The 14,457-nt window shown below is 40.5% G+C and overlaps 1 protein-coding gene across 5 annotated transcripts in view; it reads left to right on the plus strand.

Annotated features, from left to right (window-relative positions):
• Positions 1–4,423: 4,423 nt before the first annotated feature.
• Positions 4,424–14,457, plus strand: part of LOC133665070 (uncharacterized) — a 10,280-nt gene continuing 246 nt past the window's right edge. The window contains exons 1-8 of one of the 5 annotated variants that reach the window (XM_062070241.1): positions 4,454–4,517; positions 4,629–4,699; positions 8,046–8,114; positions 8,207–10,910; positions 11,581–12,578; positions 12,868–13,023; positions 13,235–13,327; positions 13,712–14,457. The exon at positions 13,712–14,457 is cut by the window's right edge and continues 246 nt beyond it. In XM_062070241.1, the coding sequence (XP_061926225.1) occupies positions 11,595–12,578; positions 12,868–13,023; positions 13,235–13,327; positions 13,712–14,026 (1,548 nt within the window). In that variant the 5' untranslated portion in view covers positions 4,454–4,517; positions 4,629–4,699; positions 8,046–8,114; positions 8,207–10,910; positions 11,581–11,594 and the 3' untranslated portion in view covers positions 14,027–14,457. Of the gene's footprint in view, positions 4,518–4,628; positions 4,700–5,342; positions 5,362–8,045; positions 8,115–8,206; positions 11,151–11,580; positions 12,579–12,867; positions 13,024–13,234; positions 13,328–13,711 lie in introns of those variants that run through there. The other 4 variants (XM_062070242.1, XM_062070243.1, XM_062070239.1 and 1 more) reach the window with 4 other exon arrangements.

Here is a 14,457-nt window from a genome sequence, read left to right on the forward strand (position 1 = left end):
TACAACACAAATACAACATTGAAACAACATGCTTTTTGACAACGTTTATTCAATATTGGTTTCTGACGTTGATTTGACCTTTGAATTTTGGTTATTTTCCAACCAATATTGTACAACACAAATACAACATTGAAACAACATGCTTTTTGACGATGTTTAATCAATGTCAGGTTGTGACGTTGATTTGACCGTTGAAGTTTGATAATTTTCCAACCAATATTCTACAACACAAATACGATGTTGAAACAACATGCTTTTTGACAACGTTTAATCAATGTCGGGTTGTGATGTTGATTTGACCTTTGCAATTTGGTCATTTCCCAACCAATATTCTACAACACAAACACAACATTGAAACAACATCCTTTTCACAACTTTTATTCAATGCCAGGTTTTGACGTTGATTTGACCATTGAAATGTGGTCATTTTCTAACCAATATTCTAAAACACAAATCCAACGTTGAAACTACATGCTTTTTGACGACGTTTAATCAATGTCGGGTTGTGACGTTGATTTGACTGTTGAAGTTTGATCATTTTGTAACCGATTTTCTACAACACAAATACAACGTTGAAACAACATGCTTCATGACAATGTTTAATCAATGTTGGGTTCTGACGTTGATTTGACCATTGAAATGTGGTTATTTTCTAACCAATATTCTAAAACACAAATCCAACGTTGAAACAACATGCTTTTTGACGACGTTTAATCAATGTCAGGTTGTAACGTTGACCGTTGAAGTCTGATCATTTTCCGACCGATATTCTACGACACAAATACAACGTTGGATCAACATTCTTTTAGACAACGTTTATTCAATGTTGGGTTCTGACGTTGATTTAACCATTGAATTTTGGTCATTTTTGTATCCATCCATTTTCTACCACTTGTCCCTTTCAGGGGGTCAGAAGGCAGGGTACACCCTGGCTATTGTTTGCATTCTTTTTTTGTAGAGAACACATTTGGTAAACTTCAATTCCAGTCAGACTTTTATTTGAGTTACGAGCATCCCCGCCATTAGTTGACGTGGTAAATGTCACAGGGAACGATGTACGGTCCGCCCAAAACATCTGCATTAACTTATAGCTAGAGATCGAAATAACTTTTTTTTACAACCTTGGGAAGGAGTAAAGTGACCCTGCCGAGAAGAAGGAACGACTGATACTAATTAAAGTCAAGTCGTTTTGCATAGGAACTAATAAGTCGCTGTTTATGTTCCACCCGGACATATTTGAGTGACGAACCCGAGAGGTCAGTGTTGACAACAAGTGGTATGTGTACCAAAAGTAATGCTCGACCGCCCAGTTTGTTGAGTCAGGACAAAGACAGGACCAATTCAAACGTGTCACAGCATCTACAGCTTCTCACTATTTTTATGGATAAATGTTTTTTCATTCATGGCTGCATGGCGCTACGTCGGGGCTGATTGGCTGATAGATCAGACATGTTTTTAATTGTGTGAATAAATGAAGTAAAAATGACTATTAAAAAAAGTCGATCCCAGACTAGGGGTCCTGGGGGGTCAGTTTGGGGGCTTGTCTTGTGTTCCATAGCGTTTCTACTCGCACGGATTGTTCATTCATCACTCCAAGGAACTTTCAGTTTGGGGGCAAGGTAGAAAAAAACAATAGCCACAATAAGCACATGCATCCAGCCCAAAGTTGCCAACCACTAGGGGCGCTGCTCCGTTTTCCGGCATACCATGTGGGGTTAGCGTCGAAGGGTGAGGTACGTGTGTGTGTAGGTGTGTATTTTCCATGGATGTACATGCGTGTGTGTGTGTGTGTGTGTGTGTGTGTGTGTGCAAGCCTAGAGAGTGGCTCTGTTTAGCGACCTTGGTGCTCGATAACACGGCCAGTCGGTCCAACAAAAGTCGAGAAACAACAAGGAAATTGTTGCATCTTTGCTGCGTTGTCCTCCAGGGAATCTGGAAGCAACGACTTTGCCACGTGGCTTGCAGCCAGGGAACACAATCCAGATTAGAAGGTTTGTGTTTGATGGAAACTTTTCACTCTAATTGTCTATATCTGCTCCTCAAAATCAACATACTTCGCCATGCAGAGCGGATGTTGTCTCCGAGATGCTGTCCAGTTTAGTCCAAAATCATAAAAGTATGGGTTTTTGTTAATTTTTGGCAGCTTTTTGAGGTGCAATTAACAACTGCCAGCTTCTTCCAATTTGTCGACACACCAGGGCAACGCTTACTCCAATCAGCAGATGCCCTATCACGATTCCGAATAGGTAGATATCTTCAACGTCCTCGACTGGAAGGGTCGCCAGGCACGCGACACTTCTCTCAAGAGTCCGTCGAGTTCCATCGGGACAGGCAGGTTCTTGACAATTTCGTTGAGAGGTCAGTTGATCGATTCCATTGTTGAGATTTTGGAGAAAAGTGTAAAAAAAGGCGACAAAGTTAAGACGAGACAACACAAAGAAGTGAGCAGAAGAGATGAGGGAGAGGGAAAGTGTCCGCCTTCGATGAGTGCCATAGAGAAAATATATGATAATGATATATTATTAGTAATTAATTATTATCCACTAATTATAATCCAACATGAATAACCGGTTCTCTTTATACTATGAAGTAAGGCGAAACTTGAGAGACTTGGAATCATATTTAAGTGAATAATAACAGGTTGGACGATTATTAAAAACTCTCATTATGGCTACTTTATATTAATTTGTCTGTAAAATGAAAACCAAAATACAAAACATTAAAAAAAAAATTGAAAAAATTGTGCGTGTTCAAGGATATTTTAGGGCAGAGCTGGGCAAATATTTTTGACTCACCCCTGCAACATGTTTCAAAAAAAAAGCTGGCACAAGTGGCAAAAAAGACTGAGATAGTTGAGGAATGCTCATCAAACGCTTATTCGGAACATCCCACAGGTGAACAGGCTAATTGGGAACAGGTGGGTGCCATGATTGGGTATAAAAAGCAGCTTCCACGAAATGCTCAGTCGTTCACAAACAAGGACGGGGCGATCCCTCAGGCGGTACTGCATCAAAAACCGACATCAGTGTGTAAAGGATATCACCACATGGGCTCAGGAACACTTGAGGAAACCACTGTCAGTAACTACAGTTTGTCGCTACATCCCGTAAGTGCAAGTTAAAACTCTACTATGCGAAGCCATTTATCAACAACACCCGTTGGGTCTGAACTCCTCCAAGATGGACTGATGCAAACTGGTCTGGCGAGTCTACATTTTGGAAATTGTGGACGTCGTGTCCCCAGGACCAAAGAGGAAAAGAACCATCCGGATTGTTCTCGGCGCAAAGTGTAAAAGCCAGCATCTGTGATGGTATGGGGGTGTATTTGTGCCCAAGACATGGGTAACTTACACATCTGTGAAGGCACCATTAATGCTGAAAGGTACATACAGGTTTTGGAGCAACATATGTTGCCATCCAAGCAATGTCTTTTTCATGGACGCCCCTGCTTATTCCAGTAAGACAAGGACAAGCCACATTTCCAGAGATCTAAGGACTAGGGGGGTGGACTTCTCTCTTCACTATTTTTATTTTGTATTTTGCTGACAAAAAAGCTGGCCAAATATGTCAAATATCAGGGGTTCTTAACCTTTTTGACCTCAGTGCCTAACTTTTCCACTACCCAGGGGCCTGGGGCCCATTCAAATACTATATCTGAATTTGAAAGCTTACTCTTGATTTTGTCGCGTTCAACAATTATATCTGACCTACTTACAGTTCAACAGGATAAACCTTGCCAAATGACACAAAACCATGTGCTAATCACAAATATTATTACCAAGGCTTAGGTCAGGCTGATTACAAAATAAATAGCAGTCAAATATACTACAAAAAAGGGAAATCATGAAAATGACGGAAAACTAAATTTCCAACTGTTTTTGGAAACTGTGGACGTCGTGTCCTCCGGAACAAAGAGAAAGTTAAAACTCTACAATGCAAAGCCATTTATCAACAACACCCAGAAACGCCGCCGGCTTCGCTGGGGCCTGAACTCATCTAAGATGGACTGATGCAAAGTGGAAAAGTGTTTCTGTGGTCTGACGAGTCCACATTTCAAATTGTTTTTGGAAACTGTGGACGTCGTGTCCTACGGACCAAAGAGAAAAAGAACCATCCGGATTGTTATAGGCGCAAAGTGTAAAAACCATGGGGGTGTATTAGTGCCCAAGACATGCACTCAAAAAAGTGAATGAGGTGTGTTGTGCACTATATATAATTTTTATGTTTTCAGTTTACTTAAAATACATGTCTTTGTTAAGTTAAAATATTTTTTTCTAATAAAGTCCATGTAATTGTGTCTTTGGTTATGTGTACAAAATAATTATGCGTTGGTTGATCACAAAACATTTAATTGAAATGAATTATGATTGAAATACTTATTACATCCAGAAGGCGGCAGTAAGAAGAAAATTCAAATGCTTCACACTACACGTGCGCAACCTCTGAATCAACTTTCTTGTTTTTGCCGGTGAACTTGCCAACGGTCGTCACCATTTGTCTGCGTTTCTGGCTTGAGAGGTAGGAGGGCATTTTTCATCAATACTTATTGTATTATTTACATATTGAGCATGATTTAATTGTGTGTTTGTGATATAACACTTCTATATTTCCGTTGTGTTTGTGCTTCAGATAGCAGTAGCCAGTGCATGATAAAACTACACTACCTTCGGTCTGCTTTTACCCCGCCGACCCCCAGGCAGGTAGGTTAGCTACTAAAATAAAGCACCAGTGGCATTTGTCAAGGGTAAATGTCACCAACAACGGGAGCATTTGGTTATGTTTAACGAGCAGTAGAGCCGTTGTGGTGAGCTGGGAAGCGGGTGTTAGCCGCGAATGCTAACCGCTAGCGCTAGCCGAAGTTAAAGGCCTACTGAAAGCCACTACTACCGACCACGCAGTCTGATAGTTTATATATCAATGATGAAATCTTAACATTGCAACACATCGGCCGGGTTAACTTATAAAGTGCAATTTTAAATTTCCCGCTAAACTTCCGGTTCGAAACGCCTCTGAGGGTTGACGTATGCGCGTGACGTCAATCATTGAAACGGAAGTATTCGGACACCATTGAAGTCGATACGAAATAGCTCTGTTTTCATCTCATTATTCCACAGTATTCTGGACATCTGTGTTGGTGAATCTGTTGCAATTTGTTCATTGCATTATGGAGAAAGAAGCTGAGCAAGCAAAGAAGAAAGTTGTCGGTGCGAAGTGTCTATTTTGCGAGGGAAGTCAGCAACAACACGTACACAGCCGGCGCTTCTTTGTTTACATTCCCGAAAGATGCAGTCAAGATGGAAAAACTCGGACAACAGAGACTCTTACCAGGAGGACTTTGATTTGGATACACAGTTGCGATAACGTGAGTACACAGCTGCGCTTCCAAACATTTGATCGCTTGCTATAACTAGCTCGAGCTAGTAGCTAGTAGCTAGGAGCTAGCATTAGGATTAATTTGTGGCATATTAAATATAAGCCTGGTTGTGTTGTGGCTAATAGAGTATATATATGTCTTGTGTTTATTTGTTGTTGTAGTCATTCCCAGCTGAATATCAGGTCCCACACGCGCGCTTCCAAACATTTGATTGCTTGCCCGTACGTGCGTGTCATGTACGTAACTTTGATTAAATATATAAGCTTTATGAACCTTGGGTTAGGTGAACGGTTGTTTGGGCTGAGTGAGTGTGTGTGTTATGCAGGTGTTTGAATTGTATTGGCGGGTTATATATACGGGATCCCGTCCATATTACCCGCTCGAGCTATAACAAGCTCGAGCTAGTAGCTAGGAGCTAGGAGCTAGCATAACAAACACCTAGGTGTTTTTATGCGGGATTAATTTGTGGCATATTAAATATAAGCCTGGTTGTGTTGTGGCTAATAGAGTATATATATGTCTTGTGTTTATTTACTGTTGTAGTCATTCCCAGCTGAATATCAGGTCACCCCCGGCTCTCACAGCATCTTCCACTCCCCACTAGTCCTTCACTTGCACTTTCCTCATTTAAAAATATTTCATCCTCGCTCAAATTAATGGGGAAATCGTCGCTTTTTTCGTTTAAATAAAAAAAATTCATTAAAGGCCTACTGAAATGAATTTTTTTATTTAAACGGGGATAGCAGATCTATTCTTTGTGTCATACTTGATCATTTCGCGATATTGCCATATTTTTGCTGAAAGGATTTAGTATAGAACAACGACGATAAAGATCGCAACTTTTGGTATCTGATAAAAAAAGGCTTGCCCCTACCGGAAGTAGCGTGACGTAGTCAATTGAACATATACGCAAAGTTCCCTATTGTTTACAATGATGGCCGCATGAAGTGAGAGAGATTCGGACCGAGAAAGCGACGATTTCCCCATTAATTTGAGCGAGGATGAAAGATTTGTGGATGAGTAAAGTGCAAGTGAAGGACTAGTGGGGAGTTGAAGCTATTCAGATAGGGAAGATGCTGTGAGAGCCGGGGGTGACCTGATATTCAGCTGGGAATGACTACAACAGTAAATAAACACAAGACATATATATACTCTATTAGCCACAACACAACCAGGCTTATATTTAATATGCCACAAATTAATCCTGCATAAAAACACCTACGTGTTTGTTATGCTAGCTCCTCTGCTAGCTCCTAGCTCCATAGAACACGCCAATACAATTCAAACACCTGATCAACATACACAATCACTCAGCCCAAAAGACCGTTCACCTAACCCAAGGTTCATAAAGCTTATATATTTTTAAAAAGTTACGTACATACGCAAAAAAAAAGTTGCGCACATACGGTCAAGCGATCAAATGTTTAGAAGCCAAAGCTGCATACTCACGGTAGCACGTCTGCGTCTTTGTCATCCAAATCAAAGTAATCCTGGTAAGAGTCTGTGTTGTCCCAGTTCTTTACAGGCGTCTGTGTATCGAAGTCAAAAGTCCTCCTGGTTAGAGTCTCTGTTATCCGAGTTCTTCCATCTTGACTGCATCTTTCGGGAATGTAAACAAAGACGCGCCGGCTGTGTACTGTTGTTGCTGACTTCGTTCGAAAAATACGTCCGTTTCGCACCGACAACTTTCTTCTTTGCTTGCTCAGCTTCTTTCTCCATAATGCAAAGAACATAATTGCAACAGATTCACGAACACAGATGTCCAGAATACTGTGGAATTATGAAATGAAAACAGAGCTTTTTTGTATTGTATTCAATGGGGAAGGCATACCTCTGTTCCCCGGGTTACGTCACGCGCATACGTCATCCTCAGAGGCGTTTCGAACCGGAAGTTTAGCGGCAAATTTAAAATGTCACTTTATAAGTTAACCCGGCCGTATTGGCATGTGTTATAATGTTAAGATTTCATCATTGATATATAAACTATCAGACTGCGTGGTCGGTAGTAGTGGGTTTCAGTAGGCCTTTAAGGCCCCTACACATGATACGCGGTAAAACACTTTGAACCGGCCGTTCCATTCAGTGCCTATGGAAGAGGCGGTAGCGGGGCGCACCGCTGTGTCCGAGTTTTCCGAACTATTTAACGTTGCATTAAAGTCGTATCCAGATGTCTGAAGAAAACGTAATGCTTGGAGGTTAAGATGTAGTCACCAGCTAACGGTTGTTAGAATACGAAGGTCGATTTAGCCGTTTACTGGCACTCTGCTCCCAACCTCGCGGTGAGCCCAGGGCAAAAAGCTGATTATGAGAATCGAGCTAGCTCAGCACTACAGCCCACATACTTGTTACCAGAGAGAGGTATTGTAAACATCCAGGACAGCTAACTTACTGGGGCCAGAAGCCCTTATTCCTTATTCTTCCTCCTGTCTGCCCATAGCACTGTACTCATAACAAGTATGATCACAACTAGTGATTTTAATACTGTGAATTGTGTTGCCAGTATTTTTATTTTAATTAACATTTATCAGGTAACAGATTAATTCTCTTGCTCTCGTTCTGAATGTGTTTTTATTTTTTAGATTTCTAGTTCTCTTTAAAACAAGTAATGAACTACATTAATGTATGGATCCACATGAATGGATGGATTTATGGATTAACATGATGAATTTCAGATCCTGGATGTGATAGCTGTTTCCTAACTCATCGATGTGGTTTAGACGGCACTGCTGAGCTTGCCCGTGGTATGTTAACAGTCAGACTTTTCTTTCTTAATACTGTTTTACAAATTGAGTTTCCTTTACCAATATATCATTTTTTGTTTTTTGCCTCCCAGATTTGAATGTGGCAGTGTAAAGGTTGCAGTTCAAAGACCTCAACTAGAGGCCAGTTGCTTAAACATTACAGATTAAATCATCCACATTATGGGCGCAGGCACCCATATCCTTGCCCATATAGTAGTTGTCCATGTACATCTAAGTCCTGGAATGCACTCAGGTCACATTTGTGTAGAGTCCACACTAGAGAAACATCACAGCAAACATTGACATTGACGACATTCAGCTGTCATGTTTGTGGGTTCTCTGAAGTTTCCTCTGAAAAGGAGTATTTCACTCATATAAATTTGCATCTCAAAGCCAATGAAACAGTCCCCTGCATGTTCAAGGGCTGTACATTTAGGACAAATATTTATGGGACATTTAAATCACATAAAAATAGAAAGCACCTTGGTTATTCTTACAGTGACTTTAAACCTGGAATAGTTGCAGAAAGAGACAGTTTTGAGAGCTCAAGTGTTTCAGGTGAACATGGAGACAATGAAGAATCAGAAGCAGCCCAGCTTGAAGTGCAGTCTAGTTTTCAGAGGGACTGCTCAGAAAATCTTGAGAAGATGATAGAAGAGAAACTTGCAGCAGTGTTGCTTAAGCTGGAAAACATACTCCATGTTCCCAGCAATGCAGTTGATGAACTTTTACAGGACTTGCACTTCCTAATAAGTTCCGCATCCCAGACTACATTAAATACCATTGTTTCAGATTTTTGTACAAAGCATAATCTTGTTCTCGATGCTAAAGAAACTGAGGAATTGGCCTCTGCCTTCTGTCTTGCTAATCCCTTGACCAAAGCAATTGGAGATCAGGGCCCACTTGGCACTGCTTTTAAGCGGAAACAGTACTTCAAAGACAAGTTCCAAGTAGTTGAACCAGTTGAATATGTTTTGGATAAGGAGCGCAACCATACCTACCAATATGTACCATTATTGCAGTCATTGCAGCAGCTCCTTAGCAAAGATGGTATAATTGATGCTGTAGTAGAAAACTGGAGTGCTCACCAAAATGAAACTGCACAAGAATACAAGTCATTTCAGGATGGAGAATTTTTCAAACAAAATGAGTTCCTATCTTCAGGGGAATTGAGAATACGTGTGACCCTTTATATTGATGAGTTTGAAGTGTGCAACCCTCTGGGCACTTCCAGAAAGAAGCATAAACTTTGCGCTATGTACTGGATTTTGAGCAACTTACCCCCAGGCCAGCACTCTTCTTTGTCATCCATCTACTTGGCAGTGCTGTGTAAAAGTAACTTGATCAAGGAATACGGATATGGGAAAGTGCTTGAACATCTTTTGCGTGATCTGGTTGTCTTGGAAGAGCATGGCGTGTTTGTCCCACAGATTGGAAAAAATATTCAAGGCACAGTACAATGTGTTGCTGCAGACAATCTCGGTGCCCATGGAATTGCAGGCTTTGTGGAAAGTTTTTCAGGAAAGTTTGTTTGTCGATTTTGCACAGGGCGTTTCAGTGATTTTCAGACCAAGCAGGTTCTGTCGGGTGAGTTTAGTCTTAGATCCAAAGACGAACACAAAGAACATGTTAAACATGCAGTGGAAAATGGAAAGCCTTGTGTTGGAGTAAAAAGGCCATGTGTGCTGACAGAAAATCTTTCTCATTTTGATGTAACAACTGGATATCCACCTGATGTACTCCACGATCTGTTGGAGGGTATTGTTCCAGTGGAACTTGCACAGTGCCTGGGTGTGTTGATATCCAAACAATACCTCTCTTTGGACACTTTAAATAAGGTAATTCTCAATTTCCCCTACAAAGGAGAAGATAAAACAAACCGCCCTCATGTTGTGCCACAAAAACTTTTAAGCAAAAAGACAATAGGTGGCAATGCAGCTGAAAACTGGACCCTCATAAGATTGCTGCCTTTCATGATTGGAGATGTTATACCTGATGATGAACCAGTGTGGGAGATAATTTTGGATTTAAAAGATATAGTGGAACTTGCTGTTTCCCAGATCCATACAGAAGAATCAATTGGATATCTTCAGTTCAAAATATCTGATCACAGACAGAAATATCAAGAAGCATTTCCGAACCAAAAACTCCTCCCAAAGCATCACTTCTTAGAGCATTACCCTCACATGACCCGATGTTTTGGTCCTCTAGTCAGAGTCTGGACCATGAGATTTGAAGGCAAACACAGTTTTTTTAAGCAAGTTGCCCATCACACCAAGTGTTTCAAGAATGTTGCTCTAACACTGTCAAGAAAACACCAGATGATGATTGCGTATCACTTGCACTCATCATGTCCACAGAAACCTGCAGTTGAAGTATCAGGAATATCGAGAGTCCCTGTTGAGGTGCTGAAAGATGATGTATCATTGCCTCTTCAGCAGATGTACCCAAACCTGGCAGAAGTAAACATGGCTAACAGTGCAGATTACAAGGGGATCAACTATAGAAATGGAATGATAGTCATTTGTGGATTTTCTGATGGGCTACCTGAATTCGGAGAGATAATAAGGATATGTGTACTTCAGGATATGCTGAACTTCTTAGTCAAGATGTTCTCAGCTTGGTTTAGGGAGCACTACCGGGCCTTTGAACTGCAACCATGTACAACTGGCACAATGTCCCTGATAACACATGACGAACTGGCAGAGAAGTACCCATTACATGATTACTTTGTTGGGCCCCTTCGACTGGTTACATTTAAAAGATATCCATATATTAAAAGGAAGTGTTGAATATGTGAGTAAATGGCTTTAATTGATAGCTTACTAAATGTGCACCTAATACTAACCCGTTACCTCTTTCCACTTGGCTGTTTACTTTCCTGTTTCTGTACATGCACTAACTCCGTGTCACTGGTAGGGCTGGGCAATATTTTGATATCATATCGATATTGTGATGACACTTGATATCATCTGTGATTTTGGATATTGAAATATCAGAATATGGCATAAGTATAGTCTTTTCCTAGGTTTAAAGGCTACATTCTTTCAAAGTGTGTCCATTACATTAAAGTGATGACATTTTCTGAACTAGCAATTATTTGCTTTTACCCACATATAAATTATGATTATTTTCAAAAATCTAGTTGTGTAAATATTTTCTAGAAGCACTATAGTCATCCCCACTATATCATCACAATATCGATATTGAGGTATTTGGTCAAAAATGTCATATTGCCAATTCCAACCTAAATCAACTAATTTGAGCACTGTTAACCATAGTATGACACGTTTGTTTCCCATGCTACTATCATTGTCACTGGCTTCTGTCTGTGGATTGCTCAATGTTTGCTTCAGTGTCCAGTTCGTTTTACATATGACCAAAGTCAGTTGGTTTCTTTCTCATTTGAATGCTTTTAATGTATATATATTTAATGACTTCATACTTTTGTTTTCATCTTCTCTAGACTGACTCATTTGGATGATGGCTGCACCAGTAAAACTACGGATTATCCTTGGTTCCAACAATGCTGAAAAACTGACCATAGAATCAGGCATGCCAATGTCTGTTGAGGATCTTGCAAATGAGATCAAACGTCAGTTTGATATAGAGGAGGACATTAGACTCCAGTACATGGACAGTGACTTTGATAACGAATTTGTTAACCTTAACAAAATTTGCGACATTCAAGACAAGAGCACAGTGAAAATCATCCGCTTGTCAGATGCTCTAGACCTCAGCCAAGGCAGCATGAACCAGAGTGGGGAAGAAGCATCCTTGTCATCTTCTGACACATTAAAACTCTCCTCTGATTCAGAATCTTCTCGATCACATTGGCCCACAGAATTCCAAATTCCAAAGTTTTCATATGACGTGGAGATGCAACTTCGAAGTGCAAACCAGGACTTTGTATCAAATGGAGTTCTTCTGACCCCCGGTCATAAACTTAAATCAGACATCTTGGAAAGTCTGGCTCAGGAAATCATCAAGTTCAAGGCATATCCCTCAAACTTGGAAATTGAATCTGTTGCTGAAGCTTTAATCAAAGCACATCCATGTTTGAGAGAACAGGGATCCTTCTGTGGTTTCTACGGCTGGAAAATAAGCCTCAAGTATAAGATGGCAAACTACAGGACAAAACTTAGAAACTTGGGGTGCCCAGAACTGAGCATCAATTCCCTCAAGCACAAACCTGCAGATAGATGTCAGCCCGCCTATGATGTCAAAAAAGCAAGGAAAGCCGAAGTCAATTTTTTCCCCCCCTTTCCTGCTGGAGAGACCCAGGACAGCCTTGAAGGGGAAAGATTGGCGTTGTTATCTGAGGTCAAGAAGAGACATAATGATAAAGTTGTCAAAGAAAAGATGGCTAAGACCTTCGCATACAGAAGGCAAGAGGTCGTCAGAGACAAGCCCATGATCATGGAGTTCAAGATCAGATGGCCAGGACTCTTCACTGTCGCAGAGGTATGAAATGCTTTTTAAATCGGCTATAGTCAACAATTTCAATTTATTTATTTTTTGCAATTCTGCTATATTGCATAGTGACAGACATGGAGGGCAGGGGAGAGAGAGTTGTAATGGCTTCCAGTCACATGGGAATGTTAATCATTTTGTGTAAAATGTAACACAGGAAAGGCTGTTATACTACAGTACAACCTGTTTTTGTACATTCTTGTGAAAGTATTTCTGTTTTAAATGTTAAATGCTTTAATAGGTACCAATAATATGTTGTTTGTGGACATTATGTTTTCAGGTGGAAGCAGAATTTGTGAGGATCACTACTGGTCCCCTTGTCTCAAAGTTCCATGCACAGCTTGACCGACACACTGCCCAGCTCATCAAAGTGTTCAAGAAGAAAGGAGGCTCTGCAGGGACTACCATCAGAAGGATTTTGGTCCCAATCACACAGGTATGTTTTGCTATCGCTACAGATATGAGATGGGGTGAGAGAGAAAGGGGGAGACATGCAGCAAAGGGAGTCGAACCCGCGGCTGCTGCCTCGAGGACCTTCGGCCTCTTTACATGTGGCGACTGCTCTAACCACTGTTAGCCGCCCCAGCGAGTCAGTTTTGACAAGTTAACAGTCAGAATAATATCTCTGTATTTTTTTCTTTCTTTAGAATGAAACTGTTGAAAAGAGGAGGGAGTGCATCCTCAGGGCGCTTTGTATCTACCTCAACGAAGACCCGAACATCCTCTTCAAAGAATACCTGGTTGGTAATTTTAATAGTTTAGTTTCTACCTGTAATAAATAATTTTCAATTTTAACCTCTGTGGGGGTGGTACCAAAGCCACTGACGTTGATGGCTCGTTGGTGCCCTGGGTGAAGCTTCGTTAGTGCTCCATTTTGCTGTAACAGCCAACTCTAAGAAATATATATATTAGATTAAATAACTCAGGTGACAGATTCATTCTCTAAAATTTTGCTGGAATCACTCGGCACTGCTTTATCTTATTTTTACACAAATAGCACTTTCTGAAGTATGTAGTTATTTTCATTAAAAGGAAACCTAAAAGGCAAAAGTTAATCTTTGGAATTCTACAAAATCTGTGATTTCATAGATTGGTTGTGTCCTTTCTTTCTCCCCTATGTAAAGGATACTGCTGGCACCGCTGCACAGAGGGAGCTTGAGCAACTTACCCTTGGCATCTACATCATCAAAGTCGAGGGAGGTGATGCCACCACTCCTCCAGCTGATGTTGGAATAGTGATCGAGGGTGTTGAAGTTCTTCATGACCTGGACGTCACCTCTGCATGTGCACTCTTAATGGGTGTAATATATGCACTGAACCTCAGTTATCCTAAGGAACTGAAGACCTTCTTTGAAGGACTTCAAAAGCTCTTCCTTCAGCTGGATGCTGGCAGACTCTCAGCCAAGGTACAAATGCTCAAGAACAAACTGTATGAATGAACCAAACATTGATTTGGATGCTGAAGTGACAAGTTAAGTGAGAGACCATGCAGCACCAAATTTGTTGACAACTGAATGGAAATAGAAATAGCAAATCTTCTAGCTGAAGTTATTGTTTACGTAGATATTGAAAACACTTTCATAACCAGAGGACCATAAGAACTTCGTGTAGTGGCTGCAACACGAGCTGACATGCTTGTAAAAATGTTTTCCTTCCACACTACTAAATTAAAGGTTGACAGCAGCACATGTTGTTATAGTTTGACTATTATGCTGTTTAAAAAAAAGAGAACTACAAGTTTGTTATATTGTCACACAATAATATTGACAAATCAGGGATGTTTTGTTTGTTTATGCTGCATCAAGGTAGTTTATAATTGTTAGTGTTGGGTAACGATGCAAAACAAGTTGACATGTTTGTCAATATAATT

The sequence above is a fragment of the Entelurus aequoreus genome, linkage group LG14 (genome assembly GCF_033978785.1).
Source record: "Entelurus aequoreus isolate RoL-2023_Sb linkage group LG14, RoL_Eaeq_v1.1, whole genome shotgun sequence".
In the NCBI taxonomy this organism is placed as follows: Eukaryota; Metazoa; Chordata; class Actinopteri; order Syngnathiformes; family Syngnathidae; genus Entelurus; species Entelurus aequoreus.